At 42.0% G+C, this 21395-nt stretch overlaps 1 protein-coding gene across 1 annotated transcript in view; it reads left to right on the forward strand.

Annotated features, from left to right (window-relative positions):
* The window catches only part of LOC119378830 (GDP-mannose 4,6 dehydratase), a 49067-nt gene that overhangs the window by 12900 nt on the left and 14772 nt on the right, over window positions 1-21395 (forward strand). Inside the window, exons 4-9 of the mRNA XM_037647852.2 lie at window positions 9938-10047; window positions 10137-10329; window positions 10513-10617; window positions 10689-10816; window positions 18095-18213; window positions 19688-19784. Coding sequence (XP_037503780.1) covers window positions 9938-10047; window positions 10137-10329; window positions 10513-10617; window positions 10689-10816; window positions 18095-18213; window positions 19688-19784 — 752 coding nt within the window. The remainder of the gene's footprint in view (window positions 1-9937; window positions 10048-10136; window positions 10330-10512; window positions 10618-10688; window positions 10817-18094; window positions 18214-19687; window positions 19785-21395) is intronic.

Genomic DNA, 21395 nt, shown 5'->3' on the forward strand with positions numbered 1-21395 from the left:
CGTTATAGCGAATACTGATATAGCGAAATTATCAGTTACAGTGACCTAAGTATGAACTTTGGTTGGTCATGCTTGGTTTCTGTTGCATTTATTTTTCGTATAACAAAACGTAAAATGCAAGAGCTGCGACAATATTGGCTATGACGAAGAAATATCTGGTTTGCGCGAGGCTCTAAATTCTAAAGTAGCATAAAAAGCAGAACAAATATTGAAAGAGAATTCACAACCACATTTTTGTTTAAAATGTGGGCATGACACAAAAAATTTGGTTTAAAATTTGGTTTAAAAAGTTGTGGAAATGTCCGCTGAAATAAGCAGCACAGTTGCTGCAGACATGGCCAGGAGACTGAGGAGCTACTGGGAAAAACTCCCCACGACTCAAACTCCTGTGGTAGAAATGGCTCTCTCGTACATGGACACTGTGGAAAAATTTGTTCTCCGCAGCACATGCATTTTTGTATCTAGTATTTTTGTGCAAGCCAGATTGTCGATTTGTTTGAGCCAATTTTTATCTCTATTGTCACAAAGAATATCGGATGTGACGAACTAATTTATGGTCCCGATGCCACTTCATTATAACGAGGTTTGGCTGTAAAACTTTTTGCACGGTCTGGTTTAAATAGATAAGGTAAAACCTGTAGCAGGGCACACATAGTGTCGTTAAAATATTTTGCTTCCAGTGATTTGATGACTCATTAATTATTATATTTGTTATTACTTCTTATGTTTCTGTGAACATTTAGATTAGAACCTTTAGCAATTATTTCTGCCTTACTTCCATTCTAAACACCAATGGATAGGCTGCAGTTTTGTGTGTCACAGTGTATGTTACAACTTGTCTGTAGCCCATTTTTGACAGTAAGAAAAGAGTTGAGAGATGTTAAAAGAAGGGCACTATTTTGACAAGTCCTTCCATGTGCCTCGAAGTGCACACCTTGCTCATGGAACATTTGTGCTGCCAGTTACTTGCACCTGGCATATTTACAGCGATAAACTGGGAAGTGAACATTATATATACGACGCGGTGAAGCAGTCATTAGTTTGAAATGTGTACAAGATATTTTGCCATCATTGCACTTTTCCCAGAATTTGTGGGAACAGCTGTGTGTGGGGTGGTGGTTGTAGATGAGAATGCATCTCCTCCGTTCATTAAAAAAAAAAAGAGGCAGTGCCAGCTGGTGCAGAAAGTAATAATGCTGGATGTTCCACAACATTGCTAAATCTTAAGATAAGTGCAAATGGTTAGCTTATGTCACAGAGAATAGCTGTAGAAAATGCTGAAACAAGCAAAGAACTGTATGCACTCGACAATTTAGAGCCCAAACTCATGCGACATCCTCTGGAAGCTCTACAGTGATTATGGTATAAAACCTGCTGAAGCAGCTTAGGAAAGTTACAGCTTGCAAACAAACGGGACGGAAAAGGAAAAACTCAACACAAGCGTTTCTCCGTCCCATTTGTTATTTTCCAAAGACCAACTCGCCCAGCTTTCAGTATTGAAGCAGTTCAATTTGTTCTGATGTGAGGAATCTTTAGAATTACCCACCAAATCTTAAAGTAAATATTGATGGACCAGCTGGACTAGCAAAGAATTGTCCAAGTTTGAATACTACTGAATTTTACAATAAGAAAATGAGACAGCTCTATGTAAGTGTCGAACATGCAACTTCAATTGAAATCCTCCTGCTGTTCCTATGATGTCTGTTTTGTTCTTTGTTGTGCTCCCCTGACTTGAAACAAGGTGGCAGAGCACCATGGTGCCAGTATCATAGTTATCAAAGATGTAAGAGCATGGGAACAAATTCTGCTGATGTTATCTGGCTGAATCACGAGCAGCAGGTGATTTTGGGAACTGATATATCATGTTATGTTAGTTATTAAAAATGCTTTGACAGCTAAAGAAGGGGATTTAGTGTTTCCCATCAGGAAGCCCTCAGCTCACTTTGTTATCAGGTTGAAGGCTGAGTGCAGAGCCATTTAATTTTGTCACAGTGGAAAGTAGTGGCCATTTGTGCTTGCAAAGTAAGTGGAACTCTTTCAGTGTGCTCTTTGATCTGCACATTCTTCTGTTTAAAACACTAAATCCGTACAGACAACATATTATACAGCGGAAATATGAAAGACCGAAACCAGTCTATGAAACACAAAGGAATTATCACTCTTCATATGATTATTACAGTTCTGTACCTCTGTTTCTGACCATTTCATTGTCTGGGAAACAGTCCTTTGCAGTTCACTAACTAAATGACCTCAAAATATTGAATCAGTTATTAAGTACAGTAGACTCAGTAAATGGAATTCTCTTAAAACGGAATTGCTGCTTAAGTGGAACTACTGCACCTGATATGATTGGTTTCATTCTTGAATTCCACACCCCTGTTCATCTCTCGGTAAACGGAACTCCTGTTAACCCTTTGTTGGACAGCGGGACATATATGTCCCACTTTTTATTCCTTGTTTTCGGTGCTGTAGCTCCTTAAGAGAGCTCGCGCTACCACATCCAAGCCACTAAATCTATCTGTTGAGCATACTACAACATTATTTATGCAGTTTCGTGACATTTTCGTCAGGTGGAAACACGCAACAAGTCGACAAGCACTTTTTCTTTTTTCGTGTCCGCATTTGAGTTTTTGTGTGTTTTTGTGGCCTAATTTAGAGCAAGAGAAAGATGTCAGGTGAATAAATCTTTTCTTTCTTACTCTACAGTAACCACTTAGCAAAAACTGTCAGCTGTTTTTTGTGATGTTTAAGCATAAATAGATACCTAAATTGTACTTGTTTTACGAAAAGCAGTGTGATTCACATGCTCCATGTTAGGCTTCGCATGCATGGCGATAGCGTGGGGGCTGTTCGGTCTGTACTGATTGCATCGTTTTACAGCGGAGCTGTTCAGCTTTTCGCTTTGTCGTGTGGCGACACCAGAAATCTATCATGAACCAGCATGCACTCTCTTTGTCCTCTTCTTTGTGTTCTGCTTCGCTCGCAGAACACATGCGCCTAATTTTTTCTGCGTGGTATGCAATAACTCCGATGGGTGAGAGAATGAGTACAGAGAGAGAAAGAAATAGAAAGAAAGAGAGAAATAGATAGAGAAGAAAGAGAGAAAAAAGATAAAGGCTGAGAAAGAAGTAGACAGGGAGATAAAAAGATAGAAACTGACACAGAAAAGAGAGAGTAAGCATAGTCGTGTATAGTATAGCATAGCAAGGGGTGCGGAAGGAAAGCGAGAGTGAGGAGGAAGTGAAAGGGTAAAGCATAGTATAGCCTTCTATAGTATAGTATAGCAAGGGTGGGAATGGAAAGTTAGGGAAAGGAGGAGGGCAACGCCACCAGCTCCGCTGCTTCCTCAGTCTTCGCACCACTACTGCATAGCTGCCCCAATTTCTTTTTCCTCAAGATGAGAAGAGGCATCTCACGGCTTAGGAAGCACTTGAGCTATTCTGGAGCTTTCCAGAGAACTCTAACAATAATGATGACGCAATGACTGGTGTTTTGAACGAGCATCAGTTCTCTGGAAACACTTGCAACCCGAACTTGACTGGCATGCGACGGCAGTGCCGCTGGTGCTCAACCAGCAGAAAAAGAAGTCCGCACGAAGTGCATGTGCATTGCATGTAACGTTCCGCTACGTGCGAATTGCTTCGCACCATTTCACAAGAAAATGTAAACTGTCCCAAACGGACAGAGGGCCATATGAGTGCCACTTGATCAAAGTGGCCTAAGTGGACAGCGGGACGTATGGGTGCCTCTTTTCTTTGCAAAACACTTCTCAACTTTCGGATTGGTTTTCTCGGCAACAAGAAGTGATCAATACCTCACGAGAAATGTTTTTAGCATGATAGCATGTGTGGCCTCATTGTGTCCACCAAAGGGTTAAAAGAGGCTACTCTTCAATTTAACTATTCTCATTCATATTTTATGCTGAAAGACAAACAATTTGCCAGAGCGTGTTGCAAGAGTTACATTGCACGAGCATGTTGCATGAGGGCAAGGAGTTCACCGCATGCGTCACGACTACGTGCGAAAGGTGCTGATGGCGCTCGAAAACTTCGGAGGAAAAACGCACAAAGCTTATTTGTAAAGCCTGGCAAGTGCCTCTTTGTGTTGCATGCTTTCAGTCCCTTCATGTGCAGCTATAATCATGTCACACACTGACAAGCTGAAGCCCTATATGGACAGAGGGACAGCGTGTGTCCCACCTTGGCTCATGGCCTCAAGTGGTCTGTGGGACAGGTGTTGTCCCACTTGTTTTTCAGATAACATTCTTTTGTGAGGAATAATAATTGTTTGGGGTGTTCCTACCTGTGGTACAATTCGTTTCTTGGTTTCTTCAGATCCCGTTTAACATGAGTCTACTGTATGTATTTTCTTATTTCCTAATAAAGTGTAAAATTTATGCAGAATTCATTTCTCTAAAAAATGAGGCTTATGTATCATAATCAAATCAAATCAAAATGTTTTATTGAGGCGTAATTACAAAGAATGTGTACAAAACACTTGGACCAATAGCCTACGTACTTTAGAAAGTACATAAATGTTAGCAACGCACATGATTGGTCATGGAAGGATAAGTTTTATACATAGGTTTTGGGACGTTAAACCCCAGATACTATACTATGAGTTTTATACATATGCAAGTTTTAATGATGTACAAGATTTTTAACCCGCCACGGTAGTCTAGTGGTTATGGTGCTCGAGTGCTGAGGTCGTGGGATCAAATCCCAGCTTCGGCGGCCGCATTTTCAATGAACGCGAAAATGCTTGAGGCCCGTGTACTTAGATTTAGGTGCACATTAAAGAACACCAGATTGTCAAAATTTCCGGAGCCCTTCACTGCGGCCCATCACTCATAATCAAATCGTGGTTTGGGGACGTTAAACCCCAACGATTATTATTATTATTATTATTATTATTATTATTATTATTATTATTATTATTATTATTATTATTATTATTATTATGTGCAAGTTTGTCTATGAAGAAAAAGGTGTTAAAATTCACAAGACAAGAAATAGCATTTGCAAGCAAGGTTAAAGGGACACTAAAGAGAAACAATGAATCTGTTTAGATCGATAAATTGTGCTCTGAGAACTATAACATCGTTAATTTCCCCATCATAGGTTTATTAATAAGGGAGAAAATCAAGTTCAAGGTTTCATTTTTAAAGTTTGCGCCAAAATCTCCCGTGTGACGTCGCAGATTTCAAAGTGTATTTATCGTATTTTGGCGCCATTAGCTCAACAAAATCGGCAGCATTTTTTTACCATGCTGAAAAAGTGTTGCAGGGCCCCTTTACGTTTTGTATGTTAGGCCCCATACTGCACAGCTATAACCGAGATGTGTATGAAAGAGAGAAAATTATATTCAATGGAGTAAAGACTGAGGAAAATATTGCCGGGGACAGACCAGTCCATAACAGTTAAAAGCTAGAGAGAGAGAGAGAGATGAAAAAAGGAAGGCCGGGAGGTTAACCAGATATTAGCATCTGGTTTGCTACCCAGCACTGGGGTGGGGAAATATGGGCAAGAAAGGGGGTGTAGAGGGCACACAGTCTATTTGGTCTCCAATGCAAGTGGTGGTCAGAAAAAACTCCTAAGTGTTTTCCTGCTTGAGTGAAATACGACGTATATAATTTTCTCAGTATTTATGACTAGTCTCAGGAGTTCTGTTTCTTAGGCTAGTTGTTGTTTTTCAAGTGCGTCCAAAAATACAATATGACTAGCCTGTTTTCTGTAAACCATTTATTTATTATTGCCATTTCACTGGATATAACTTCTTGTAATGACAAAAGTGAATCACCTGAGTAAAGTGGCACTGTGTCATCAGCATATGTTAACTTTTGTAAGCTTTGAAGTGCGTGGTAGTTCATTCACTTATAAGGAAAAGAGAATGGGATCCAGAACAGATCCTTGTGGTACCCCACATATGATATCAGTGAAGGCAGAGCAGTATTTGTTTATTACTACCTGCTGTCTACATGCGTGGAAATAGCTCTGGATGAATTGAAGTGCATTTCCAACAGCACCATATGATTCTAGCTTTTTGAACAGTTTGGCGTTACAGACTTCATGTACAGTACACGACTGGAGGTTAAGTTGGCTTGTGAATGAAATTCCCCCTTTCTGTTACCTGCTGTATCATGATGATGACAGCAATTAAACAAGGCAACAACATGTTGCCAGACCTATGCCAGGTGTACTTGTTTAAGAGGCGTTATACAGGGTCTATACATAAAATAATGAGACTGGGTGTGGTACAAAAATTTATTGATCCAATCTGTACATATAGTTTAAGGACATGGTAGGGTAAAATTTAAAAAAAAAATCGAAATTTGGTTTTTTGCGTGTTTGGAATAAGGCCTTCCTTAACAATATCCAGTGCCCCACACATCTTCGCGCGTTTGATCGAGCCAAAAGGACCAGGTTTTCAAGACCAACTGACGAACAGTCAAGTCCCCTTTTCTCAGACCGTGCACAGCCTGAGCTTTCTGTCTCAAGTGAATGTTAAAGAAGTTGAAACTGGTAGATTCTCTGAGCTTAGCAGGTTATTAAAGTATTCGGGCTACTTAAAGGCACATAGCACAGTTTTTTTAACACGAGGCATTTACAGAGTCCACTTACTTGCCTTGTGTGTGTGAGACGCACATGCAGATGCTGTTCTGGACATTTATTTTGAATTTAGTTGTGCCTTTGTTGATTTTGTTGTGGCGGAAAAAGATATTCTCATGTTGACAAATCAAAGAAACTGTTTAGAAAGCGCTGTATAACTGGAAATCTATACGCTTCGGCTACTAACAAAAACGAGACCAGGAGCACTCATGCTAGCACTTCAGCAAGTAAGCTTTCTCCTCTTTCCGCATCGCCGCGAGGACAAAATGTTACCTGTAGTGACAATGGCTATGCTTTGATTGATGTGGAGCTTCTACAAACTGTGAGTACCAGTAACTGCGTCTGCACAGAATGTGGAGGAACTGTGGCACTCGTAGAGCACACAGCCCTGCCACGGTGGTCTAGTGGTTATGGTGCTCGACTGCTGACCCAAAGGTCGCGGGATCGAATCCTAGCCGCGGTGGCTGCATTTTCGATGGAGGCGAAAATGTTTGAGGCCCGTGTACCTAGATTTAGGTGCACAATAAAGAACCCCGGGTGGTCGAAATTTCCGGAGCCCTCCGCTACGGCGCCTCTCATAATCATATCATGGTTTTGGGACGTTAAACCCCAGATATTATTATTATATTATCATAGAGCACACAGTGGATCGTGTTCCTTGCAATGAAGACCCTCAGAACTGCCACCTTTAAACCGTTCTAGCTTTCAGAAAGGTCTGCATGGCCCGAGTAAACGTTCTCAAGGCTGTTTGGTATATCACTGAGGCGCAACACTGTGATATGGTTGGGTGAGATCGACAGTCATCAACAGTATTTGCCCAATAGAGAGGCAGAAGATTGACAAAACAAGTCGGGAAACCAAGAATACAAGAAAAGAAGCAAAAAGCTGATTCGTGTGATGACTACATGGCAGGTTGCTATTAATTAAATTTATTTACAAAATAAGTACAAAAATTACTTGCTTTGCTAAAAAAATTGTAAAAATGTCAACACTTTATATATAATTGTAATTCTAGCTCCATTGCAAAAAGACACGCAGACAAATAAAATAAAACAAACCCGAACGCTTTACGCATAGTAGTTTCAGAAAAAATGGGTCTTAAAGAAGCCTCAAGGTACATGGGAGGTATAGGAAATGTGAACTTAGCTCGTGGCGCCGCGGTGCGGGAGTGAACGAAAGCTACTGGCATGCTCCGCGCAGCAGCCGACCCATGAGCGTAGCCGTGTCAGGTTGTTAGCGGTGCTTGGCAATGTCACGTATAAATTGGGGTGTCGTAAACTGTGCCAATAACTATAAGAACTACACACCTGGAATAAACTTCAGTTTTCCGCCGTGACCATGCTTCAGAAACAGGCGGGAATGTAGTGTACACCGTGTAAAGCAAGTGATCTTGCATGCACGTTTATGAAGTGCATGTAGTTAGTTCGCTGTGAATTTACACTCCACGCAAGTTAACCGATATTTTTATACTGCTGACGGAACAGAGTGGCAGCTGGCAATGTGATCTCTAGTCTACAGTCTACATTTTGTTGGGGGAAAGCCATAGACAGATCCAGCAATTTTCCTTCGTACGCTGCTGCTGTTTTTCTACCGTAGCGCAGTTAGTCTAGCAGCGCAGTTCGCAGACCGCGCAGTTCATAAGCAGGAACAGTTAGGAAGAAGCCTCTCGTGCCTGGAAAAATACGTCGCGGGCCGAGAGAATTTTAAAATTGATTCCCCTTGTACTGCCGTTGCCCTTGTGCGTGGAGACAAAGCCACGCCACGCTGTTCTATTGCGCTACATGACAGCTAAGATATCACACGCAAGGCTAGCACGTGACAAAGTTACTCAATGACTCATGCAGGCCGAGCAATGCCTACGAATGAAGCTGAACTACAGCACAGAAAACTTCGCGGAACTGCCACGCATTACTAAATGCAACACGTGCAGTTCGGTGATCGTACATTTTACTTGCGCCCATTGCACGGGTTTGTCTAACACGCGTAAGACACAAACGTCATCGTTTACTCAACAATAAGCAGGCAAAATGACAAGAAAGAATGCATATAAACATCGAAATCGATGGTGACGACCTATGCTTCGAGGTTTGCGCTGGCCGGCCGCATGAATCACCCTTTCAAAACACTCCGTCGCACGTCCGTGCTTGCTGTCATATCGAAAACATGATTGATTCCGTATAATTTGTCCTTTCTGTTCATCTGAGGCACTAAAAGAATCCTGCACTGCCAAGTTTCTGAAAGCCTAGCCATTTTATCAAATATGTCACCTTCGCACGAATGCACTTGCATGCAATGCGGGTGTAGCAGACGGAGAGACGACTGTTTGTGGCACGCCGTTGAAAATGAAGTGGCTGCAAGTGGCTACTCGTGGCGCTGGCGGCACAGTGGTGCGGTGGACTGTTGCGCCACCTGTAGGTGCTGCACGTTTCCCCTGTGCCCTTAAATTCTTCAAAATAGTTTACCTGCGCGTCGATACGCTGCTTACAATACAATTCCCGCACTGCAAAAGCTCCCTGAAAAACAGCTGCCGTGACCTCTTTCAGAGACTCTGTGACAACCCGTTGGATGGCGGGAACAATGTTGAAACGGTGACATTTCTGGCTTCCCTTGAGCGTTTGGAACAGGAAAAAGTCTTAACGGCTGCATCAGGGCTGATGCGACCCTGATGCAGCCGTGATGGGAGCCTGGAAGACATCTTCCTGTTCCCAATGCTCAAGAGAAGCCAGCAAAATAAGTTTCAACGGTGTTCCTGCCATCCAATGCGCTGTTACATTCTCTGACTTTCACGGAGCTTTTGCAGCAACGGAATTTCATTGCAATTGTCGTATCAATGCCCAAGAAAACTATCTTGAAGAATTTTAATAATATGTACCAATCGAATCAACAATTTTCTTACCACACCCAGTCTCACTACTTTATAGACAGACCCTGTATTACTGCACTATAAATTCTTTAAAAAAATAAAAAAGACGTACAAGAATGACGCTAATGCAGAATTACATTTTGTAAATTGAGACTGCAAGTCATTTAGCAGATATTATCTGCCTATCTTACTTATGTACTGGTTCCAACCAGCTCTCTTGTTGCAGATTCATCCAGAACACTTATCATTTTCATTGGTTTTTCTCCCTCGACACTGTGTTGTTATTCCTCATGTATAATCAAATACGAATATTTGAGAATTCATAATAGTTCCTTAAGTAGAATATGAATCAACAGCTGGAGCTATTCTATCTATATCGGACTACATCTCGACTTCACTTCCCTATTCCTTAAACTGTGAAGTATGGCACTGAGAATTTATTTTGGCTTTGCTTCTGTCTTTCTAGCCATGCAACTCCACTATGGTGACCTAACGGACAGCCTGTGTTTAGTGAAGCTTATTAGGCAGACAAATCCCACAGAAATATACAACTTAGGTGCCCAGAGTCATGTAAAAGTGAGTACCTTGTCTCATTCTGTTTATGTATTCGAGAGCTGCAACCTCTTGCCATTCAGGAAAAATGTGTTGTGTGGCTTTTTTCTTAGGTCTCTTTCGACTTGAGTGAGTACACGGCCAATGTGGATGCAATCGGCACCCTGCGTATCTTGGAAGCAATCAGGGTGTGTGGTTTGGAACACAAGGTGAAGTTCTACCAGGCTTCAACTAGTGAGCTATATGGAAAAGTTCAAGAGATACCACAAAAGGAGACTACTCCATTTTATCCTAGGTCACCATATGGTAAGTCAGCTAAATCAGTTGGCTTTTCTTGGTTAATTATTTTCTTTTGTATAGGTTTTCATAAATACCATCTGTGAAAACAAGCATGCCTTGGATTTTTCTGATCTACTCAGTACAGTTTCATATAGAGAGTTGAAAATCAGGGCTAATCTTTCTGTAATATTTTTTTCCCCCTTTGCTAAGGTGTTGCAAAACTGTACGGATATTGGATTGTTGTTAACTACAGGGAAGCCTACAACATGTTTGCTGTAAATGGCATACTCTTCAATCATGAGAGTCCCAGGAGAGGTAAGCTTTCTGTCTAGATTATGGATGTTTAACTGTGGTAACCGTTGACATGTGTGTGCCTTACTTTATAGGTGAGACATTTGTCACAAGAAAAATCAGTAGATCTGTTGCAAAGATTCATTTGGACCAGTTGGAATGCTTTGAGTTAGGCAACCTAGACTCAAAGCGGGATTGGGGCCATGCAAAGGATTATGTTGAGGTGAGGCCTCCATCATTTTTTTTTCTCTCCTATTAGGGTGGAAAAATAAAGAGCAGCCACAGGTGTTAGCACAAATGTGTTGTACACATTCTCTTCCTTACAATTGTTTGTTGTATCTGTTCACAACATAATTGATGTTTTTTTTAATTAGGACAGTAGTTAATGAGTTCTATGATTGCCACTGACTTATTGAATATCAATAAAATATTACAAATGCACTTCAATCCTTTTTCAAAGTTTAGTCCATATACAAGCTGGAGCACTTGGTGTGTGTGCACCCCGCCACGGTGGTCTAGTGGCTATGGTGCTCTACTGCTGACCCGAAGGTTGTGGGATCAAATCGCAGCCGCAGCGGTCGCATTTTCGATGAAGGCGAAAATGCTTGAGGCCAGTGTACTTAGATTTAGGTGCACGTTAAAGAACCCCTGGTGGTCAAAATTTCCAGAGCCCTCCACTACAGCGTCCCTCATAATCATATTGTGGTTTTGGGACGTTAAACCCTGTAATATCTTCATGACTCGGGAGCCTACTAGCCAACACACACGTTTATTGCAACTTGCAACACAATGGAATGACCCACAATGCACACACGTGGCAGTCTTATAAGCTAACAGAGAACTGAACAGTGACATCAGAGAGCCAGCCACTTATACATGCATCTTATCTTAGGTACGACATGCAAAGCATAGAGTGACGTCGGAGCACAACTAACACATGTTCTATCTTAGGTGGAATAACACAACAAACCCCAACAATTATTATCGGTGTGTGTGCATATGTGTTAAAGCAAGAATGTTCCACTATTCAGAGAGATGTGTGGCCTTCGCTACTCACAGGCTTGTTCTGCAAGCTAGTTAAGATGTAAAATGGTAGTTTAATGACATGGTCACACAAGATGGTTTTCAGTGATGCAACCGATGTTTATATAATACAGGCATGAGATAACTACATAATTCTAGTATTGCAACATTTGAATGTTTGCTGCTTCTGTACACAAAGTACTTTGTGGCACAGCTGCTTTCAGAGCAGTTTTTTCTTGTGCGTGTGCTGCTCTGTCTGTCATACACAACATTAAAGAGAACTAACAGACAATAATGCCAAGGAAAGTATAGGGGATGTTTTCAGTAATAAATGTAAGGTAATTGTGAAGAAAGAAAAGTGGACGAAAAGATAGCTTGCCGCGGGCAGGGACCGAACCTGCGACCTTCGAATAACGCGTCCGATGCTCTACCAACTGAGCTACCGCGGCGGCCATCCCCCCGTCCACTTTATAGGGTAAATGTGTGCATTTAAACGTGGGAGCGTCAGTCAGCGCCGCCAGTAGCCATGACGGCGAGTGTGGCACACTCTTTTTCTGCCTGTTGGCGTCACGTAGCACGTGAACTTATTACGAGCTGGCAGCTGACCAATAATCCCTCGCATACTACCTGAAAGCATCAAGTCTGCCAGAACGAGACCCTCGCTATGAATGAAGGAAATAAGTGTTAATTTCAAGGTCAGCTGCAGGAAATAAGTGTTAATTATTGGTCAGCTGCCAGCTCGTAATAAGTTCACGTGCTACGTGACGCCAACAGGCAGAAAAAGAGTGTGCCACACTCGCCGTCATGGCTACTGGCGGCGCTGACTGACGCTCCCACGTTTAAATGCACACATTTACCCTATAAAGTGGACGGGGGGATGGCCGCCGCGGTAGCTCAGTTGGTAGAGCATCGGACGCGTTATTCGAAGGTCGCAGGTTCGGTCCCTGCCCGCGGCAAGCTATCTTTTCGTCCACTTTTCTTTCTTCACAGTTACCTTACATTTATTACTGAAAACATCCCCTATACTTTCCTTGGCATTATTGTCTGTTAGTTCTCTTTAATGTTGTGTATAACAAAGAAAGCGAGCCCTTGAAATTAACACTTATTTCCTTCTGTCTGTCATGTTTCGTGAAATGTTTGTCAGTAAGGGGCCTGATAAACTTCTCTTCTGATAGGTTTTTCATGTCATGATCATCATTTGTGGGCACAGGAGAAGTGCGAATCACGACAAGCACACTTCTAAACTGAGAGTAAACTGCGTGCAGTCCCAGCCACTGCATACAACATTAGTCGGCTAGCGGTGTTGCATGGTTGCACGCAGAAAAACATTGAAAACCATGCACTCGTGTTAAGAAAAGCTCTGTTTGTGGTAGCCAGAACAAAGGCTATGTGGTGCAGTCACGGGAATCCATGGTGATGCGTAAAAGAGAAGGTATGAGTGTCCCTGGTACTGTTTCCATCTGAGTACAATGGAATCCTCTAATTGCAGCGAGCAGCTGTAGGCTTGTGGTTAAAATTTAAAGTAGTAATATAGAGCACCGTTTGGCATGATTTAAAAAAAGGCAGAGACTGCTGCGCCGCGCGGCGCACGAGCCACCCCCACACAGAAACAGCTGCTGCGCCGCACGGATGTGACGTCATGCACTTTTCCGGTTCGGCGCTTCGTTTGAATAATAGTATATGGTTTGAATAGTCGGGAGTGTCTAGCGTTACGTCTAGACGTAACAATAGAAGCTGTGAAAGTTACGTCCAGACGTAAAAATGAAAAATGTTAGTTACGTCCAGCGTGACTACAATACAAAACCGGCTTGTTAAACCCTCCGAACTGATCGGCAGCTGTGGCGTAGTTAGCTAGCGCAGCGCATAAAGGACGGGTAAGGTCGCTGGTTCGAGCCCCTTCGCAGTTTGTTTTATTTACTTTTTTGGTCGCGCTACTATTGTTTTTACATTTGCGCCTTCTCATCGGCCTCCCGTCAGCCTGACTTGCTGCTGGTGGTCCTGTCCACGGGCCCTTTGATGATGACCCTCGCAGAATTGGCTATATTTATTATGATAGTGTTTTGCGAATTAATTCTCTTAATCGGCGAGACGCAGGAGGACACGAAAAGTTCAAATGCAGCTGGCTGCATCAGTTTCTCCGGCACACGCATCAGGAATGTTGATTTCCACGGTTTATCAAAGTTTTGATGACAAAAAGGCGGACTGCAACGTTGCCACGCCGAATATGCAACAGGAAACTTTTTTTATGTCGCTCAACATACCGTCACCACCTGACAAGGTAACCGGCAGGCCGCTTCAAAATACTGACGTGCCAAAGTAATGCTATAGGCGATTAGCACTTGATAAACGATACCCAAGGGCAAGTGCCAACTGCATTAGCCCATCTACCTACAAAACAGCTTGTCTGCCTTGCTGAATAACACGCACGGCCTGTGACAGCACGGGAGCATTTCCGTAGCAACGGATGAGAACGGCCGTACGTTTTCTCACTTAGCAAAACAGCCTGCAATGCAGTAGCTTTGGCCTTCGGAGATCACAGGCTTCGTAAGTACACTTCGCAGACGCAGTGGGGTTTCATGCATGTGCGTCCGGACATTCACACGCGAACTGTGCAAAAGCATTTATTTCATCGTCGACCTTGCCCTTCGCGACAAGCAAAACTCGGCGGCAAGGACACTTTCACCTTCCACAACAACACGCTTGGCATTGCAATCTAGAAAATGCAGTACGTCCAACAACAATAATCCACACTTCACACTGAGAAACTTTATGGTGCACACACTCGGATGAAGCTGCGGCGCGGTGGACGGCCGCGCTAGCTCCAACCTCCAGGATCAACTGGGCATCCAGTAATCCCTTCAGGCAACGATACAGGGTCTTCGGTCCTCCTTGGGGGCAACCTAGGCCCAGGCCACGAATTTGCCGGAGTTTTCAATAAGGTTGTTACCACCACCACACATCGCAGCTACCATCTCTGCCACTACCTTTCGCAGCCGCAGCGCCCATGGCGCCCCCTGTATTTAAAATGCTTGTGATATGTGCTTAATTAACAAATATAGGCTAATTGACTCGTGAAACACCTGTTTAGTAATATTTTTGTAAATTTAACGTATTATACAATAATAGTTTATACATTCAAATAGCTTTAAGTAATAATTTTTAAAGTGACGTCACTTCCGTGCGGCGCAGGAGCCACTTCTGTGTGGGGCTGGCTGCTGCGCCGCGCGGCGCAGGAGACGCTGCCTTAAAAAAATGCTTTGGAAGTGCAGTTTCTGCAAACAAACGCAAGTGAAAATGCCAGTTTGCAGTATGTGTGAACACAGCTGCTTATGTTATTTGGTACAGTTTGTGATCAGTGGCTATGTGGAAGTCTAAAGAAGTTATTCACCATTACTTCTAAAGTGAACCTTTCAGTATTTTGATGTAAATGCATTATGGGCATTTACCAGCATGAGTGAGATTGGTCTTGTGGCCTACCGGTGCTTATTAATGAAGTTTTAGCTAAGATAATGGGCGTGCTAGCAGAAGAAAACAGAGTTCACTTTAGCATTTGATCATGGTGAAGTGCATTGAGAGTCATATCTGTTTTTCAGAAATGTATTTGATAGGCTGGAATGTGCTCCACAATCTGCTGTCTTCTCTTTGCAAATTTTATACAAAGCAGTGAACCATAGCAAATGTACTCCGCCTGCTCTCATTTTCCCAAAGCATGTAGTTTGAAACACCCTCATTGTAGAACTACAGTTACGTCTTTCCTTTTTGTTAACAAGAATGGTAAACTTGGTAACAGATAAGCCAACATAAATGTAGCATAGCAAGCACTCTGTAACCTGTATATGGCTCTTAATGTGGGGATACTGCTTCTGTGTGACTTCAGATTACCAGACTCCTGTGCATTCAGAAGTGGTTGTAATGATTAGAGAGACAGTAATAATGTAAGCGTCAAGTAACAATTTTGTTTCTATGGGCACTGTTATGGTTGGTTGCACTATACTATAATCACCATTTTTTATTAGAACATATAGAAAAACTAAGCATCTTCACATTTCTGTTTGACACTGCTCATAGCATAGCTGGTGTAGTGCCGTTGGAAGTCAACTGCATTAATGGTAGTGGGGATTTTAATAATTGATGATAATGTATCATCAGTTATGGCAGGGAACATCATCAATGTTCCCTGCCATCTCTTTGAATGGGACCAGTCTGAGTGTGCATTGCTTGCAGAAATGAACTGCAGCCCACATTTGATGCATTGGATTAGCAAACGTGTGTGCTGTTGCCATGCGCCGCTTGCACATCCAAAAATGGCACGGACACAAAGACTGTTTATAGACAGCACAAAGAAAGACACTTGTAACACTTGCACTGGTCTCTTGTCGGTGGCATCAAGGAAATGTGAATCCTTGTTTGCTTGTGAAAAAGCTGAACGTACTCGCAGCCATTTACAACAGCCCGAAGAGGAAGTGCATAGACATTGACAATGAGCTTGTACCATATAGAGGACATGATGCACCCTGCGTAGGCTTCTGTGGGTGTGATACCAACGGCCTGCCACTATGCCTTGGTGTGTGCTTTCTTTACACGCAGTAAAATGTTGGTGGTGACATGAACAAGTGTGCATGATTAATAGAGGATGTGGTAATAAAAATTGTTATTTATGGGGATAAATCAATGAAATTTGTCACGCACATGTAATTCCTTGTGCTGATATCTTAACTGAAATCAGTTTTGAGCAATCTGTTTGGTTTTGAGTTGCAACAATTGATAGCCTCTCATAGTCATCACCAAATTAATTAGACACAAGTTCATTAAAGGGGTCATGAAGCACCCCTTGGGCTTGTTGAAAAAACACATCCTGCGGAAAGCTGACACGGCTATGAACTGCTCTGCCAAATATTACAGTCGAGTGCGCCACGTAAAGGCCACAAGCGGAGCGCGAAGTTGCCGTTTCCTCAGGCGCGCCCTCTTTTCAAACAGAGGCCAGTTCTCACTCTCGTCGGTGGGCGGGGCGGGGCGTCTGCACGTTGACGTCGCGGATCTGCCTGTTTACGTCGCAAGAGACATAGCATGCTTATTGGCCGATAGCCGACGTAAATCGAGAGCAGCGTTCGGATCAGATTTGCTTCTTGCCACGGGGTGCCGCCACTTGCCGGCGCCGTGCTCCTCAGTACACGGTAGCTGCACTCGCGCACGCGAATCACATCGGGAGAGCGTTTCATGACGCGCGCTGACGCAACTTCGTTCTCCCGTGCCATCCCTCCCTGTCTAGCTTCCAGTGCGCTCGTCGGCACGAGAAAAGAAAGTGCTGGGAGCGTGTGCCAAACGCCCGTAACTCCGCTCATTCTTGATGGATTCGAGAAATTTTTGTGGCAATCGATTCGGGAGGCAGTAAACTCCGATACTGAGGTCATTAGATCATTACTTGGAAAAGTGGTTCATGACCCCTTTAAGATTTTTTCACAAGCATATTCTCAAAGGTCTCTTTGGTGTTATAAAGCAATTGGTTTGTTTTTTGATGTACAAATAAGGATCAAAAAAAGTTTTGGCACATCCTATACATATTACCCAACTTTTCCAAAAAAACCAGTTATAAAAACTTGTATGATGTGCAGACAAAAATAGACAGCTCTATAGCATTCATCAAGGTTTCGGGATCTAAATGTGTATGACGGAATGAATTTATCTTCATTTGTAGTGAAGTGGCACTGGGATGATTGGCATGAACTGTACAAAATTGGCACTGAGAAAACTGAGCTCAGAACAGAGCTGGTTTTATTTTTCATTGGAGAAATAGACTTCCAAATTACAGATGCACTAACTCTTCGATGGTGCCAAGGATCAGTATTATTACTCACCATTTGTGCATGAATGAACGAAAGAAGGGGAGTTTTAAGGGCTCGTTGTTCTTTGTTAGACACAACATTAATAAGAACGAACAGACAATTCAAAAATTGAAGAAACAGCGAAAAGACAGGACGAAGGAAGGTGACACGAGGCTGTCTTTGCGCCGTTTTTTCAACTTTTGAGTTATGTACCAACTAGCCTGCCTTTCGCCGCTTCTCCAGTTTGTAACAGACAATCAAGCCAAGGAAGGTATAGGGGATGTTATTTATAGTGATTGCGATATAAATGTGAAAAAAAATTAAAGTGGATGAAAAGATAACTTGCCACCGGCAGGAACCGAACCTGGAACCTTCAAATAACATGTCCGATGCTCTACCAATTGAGCTATGGCAGCGGTCATCCTCCCGTCCACTTTATCGGGTATATCTGTGCATTTAAACCTAGGAGTGTTTATCAGCACCATTCGTAGCCATGACAGCAAGTGTAGAACACTCTATTTCTGCCTGCTCGCTTGGCTTTCCTTGGCTTGATTGTTCGTTAGTTCTCATTATTTATGCATGAGTGCTATGTGTTTTAATGGCAAGGGGGGCTGAAGCATGTATTTCTGTGGTATATATTTATTTTTCTTGTTTAGGCTATGTGGCTAATGCTTCAAGAAAAGGAGCCAAGTGATTTTGTGATTGCCACCGGTGAATACCACAGCGTCCGCGAGTTTGTTGAAGTGGCTTTCAAGCACATTGGCCGAACTATTGTGTAAGCGTCTCTCCTTACTTTTCTAATGATTGTTGTGCTTTGTGAGATCTGGAGCACTACTCTAAAATGTAATTTCAAGGGTAGAATTCCTGCTCCATCGCCTGCCATTTGCACCAAAAATAAAGCCCTGTGCCACGCTGCGCCATACAGGATATCTTGCTACAAATATGGGCACATCGTTTAGTTTCAGTTTCACTTATAGGCCAGCTTGTCTTCCCTATGGCTTCGATTTGGCTATAGCTTTTTTTTTTTTTTAAGCATAAGCCACCATATAACGGTGGTGGTGATGTTTGCGACAATTGGTCATTGTGCACTGGCAAACTTAAACTGGAAAGTGTCCAGAAGTGCTGGCCACCCTCCAGTTTTAGTTTCCCAGTGCACAATGACCAGTTGTAATAAGCTGAAAATAAAAGCTGTAATAAAATCTGAAAAAAAGTCTGTTGGCGATTCCCTGATATAAGTCTGAAACGGTCATTCCTATTGAGCCATAGGAGGAGTGGTTCTATAGCAAGCATTACATACAACCGTTTTGTGCTGTATGAAGTGTTACATTTATTAGCAAGTATGTTATACCAACTTGCGCTATCTTCATTGTTAACATTGTAACTGCCTTCATCTTTATAGAACCACTCAATTTCCCTGCATCATAATAGTAGAACAGTGAGCTGTTCTCATAACTGGGACTGCCCAGATGCAAGCTTCGCTCAGGTGCCTTCATTTGTTGCTGTTACTTATCTGCCTACCTGTATTATCTTAAGCATACCCCACCATACTCCACCCTTCTTATCTTATGCATGTGACTAAAGTATTGCCGCAACTGCAACAATTCACTTCTTCAAAGTTTCTGTAAAAAATGCCACGATGACATTGGAGGTTTTCAGAGGCCTAATGGGTAAATTGTGATGAATGCATGCTAAGAGATCAGCTTTATGCTCTTGCATACCTGCTATTTGTTAGAGCAGATAGGAAAGTCGAGCATCTCACTTGTGTGATATGTGTAGAGAGTATGGCGTCTTTTAATTTAGTTTGTTCTTATGGTATTTTTACACCATCTTGTGTGGCCATGAGCACTTTATTTCTAGTCTGTTATAAGTTTTTATTTATTTATTTATTTATTTATTTATTTATTTATTTATTTATTTATTTATTTATTAAAAAATACACTACAGGTCCTAGAGGAGTTATTGAGTGAGAAGTGGAGGGCAGTACAGAAAGCTTGTTCAGCAAACATTGAATATCTGCCCTTCAGTGAAAGAAAGAAAAGAAAGGCATACAACACTGATAAATATTGAACATCGATGAAATACCATCTATAATAACTGTGCTAAGTACATTTTACAGGTGTACCAATGCATGGCCAGATTACTATACAATAACCTAAATTGCATGTGTTCCCTTTCGATCTCTTCCTTTGCTTTAATTACCCAGTGTCATAAAAATGTCATAAAAATAATCTAATGGCCTCTCTTCGTAGGTGGGAAGGCTCAGGCCTGGATGAAGTTGGAAAAGAAAAGGAAAGTGGTGCTGTAAGAATAAAGGTCAACCCAAAGTATTTTCGCCCTGCAGAAGTGGTAAGTCGACTAGGTTTCTTCTTGTAATCTGCAACATAAGTGTGCAGTAAACATTACCTATTAGGTAATCCATGGTGTGTGCTGTAAGATTGGTTAAAATAATGAGACGGTAAAATTAAGGTTTGTTTTTGAAATACATTCATCAATACTGTGCTTTCATTCAGTTTAAATAACTTGTGGTGCCAGTCCATGCTTATGCCCGGACATTGGTGCTGCGCAAAAGTCCATTAAAGAGCAACACGCATTGCTAGTTTTAAACCTTGCATAGTACCACTCTAGAAAGGACACCAGGTAGTCGAAATTTCTGGAGCCCTCCACTAGGGCATCTCTCATAATCATATGGTGGTTTTGGGAAATGAAACCCCAACAGTTATTATTAGTACCACTCTAGAGATGTGAAACAGAAAGCACTGATTACCATGTAGAGGTTTGGAACGAGCATGAATCTTCTTATAATTAGCATAAGTACAAATGGTAATAGTAAATAACTGATCATGCCGTTATGCATAATTACATGGATTTGTGATGTGCACTCTTTCTGTAGCCAGTTTCAAGCGAGGTGTAGATGCAAATGCGCATTTTGGAATCTAGGTTTAGCCTCGTACCATACCCTTTTCATAATCCGCAAATGTGCTTCCCTGTGCTGTACATTCGCCCAACTAATGGTGGCACCTGGTGTGTTTCAAGTGGGGGGGAGGTCCTAGTTGAGCGTGCTGGGGCTTGTCTATTATGTGTTTTTACATCAAGAGAGCTGAGTCTACATTTTCCCCGTCATAGCGCAAGCGAACTGCGCTTGAACACGCTGTTTGCTAAAGCGACTAGCCGCCATTAGTTGGGCAAACTGCATCACAGGAAAGCTAGCTTTACAATTATGAAAAGGGTGTGTTGGAGGTGAATCTGGAAAAAGAATCATTAGGGACTTTTAGCTTCTACGTATACTTTTTAATGTAACCGTGTTACCGGAACGCACGTTTTAGAAAAGTTTTAGCTTGCCATACATAAACGTTTACGAATGTATGTAAACGTATACTTTTCAGTTTGTGCTAACCACTAAATGGCGATAACTGCAATTAAACTACATTTAATTTAGATAATATTGAATTACTGCTGCGGCAAAATCATAAGAGAGGCATGTGCAGTATCCCGGTACACACAAAGGAGTGTAGCAATACCGGGTTACCAGACGATGGTGTCGACATCTTGTGATGCTTCGTGCAACCAGTCATGGACACGTTTGTTTTTGCTTAGTGTTTTTTAAGGAAAAAAATTATTAGAAAGGCAACTCATTCGTTATTAGGCCACTGCAAGGCATTTACATTGGAAGTAGAATGCCCGATGTTTCTGCAATAACAATTTTGTGCTTGCCTGGTTCACCCTCATTTTCACATTTCAAAGCATCAATAAAATCTTTCCTTTTAACTGCTGATTGCTCACCTTAGTTAATGTATATAATTCTTTGGACTTGTCCACATTACTTTTATTTGCATTTTTTTTTCTTCTATAAATTGTTTTCATTTCTTTTCATTTTTATTTTATTTTTGTGCCTTTTTCTACTTTCATTCCATTTTTATTTTTGCATTGTAATTGAGTTAGCATTGCATTGCTTTTTAT

Source organism: Rhipicephalus sanguineus, chromosome 1 (assembly GCF_013339695.2).
Source record: "Rhipicephalus sanguineus isolate Rsan-2018 chromosome 1, BIME_Rsan_1.4, whole genome shotgun sequence".
Classification (NCBI taxonomy): Eukaryota; Metazoa; Arthropoda; class Arachnida; order Ixodida; family Ixodidae; genus Rhipicephalus; species Rhipicephalus sanguineus.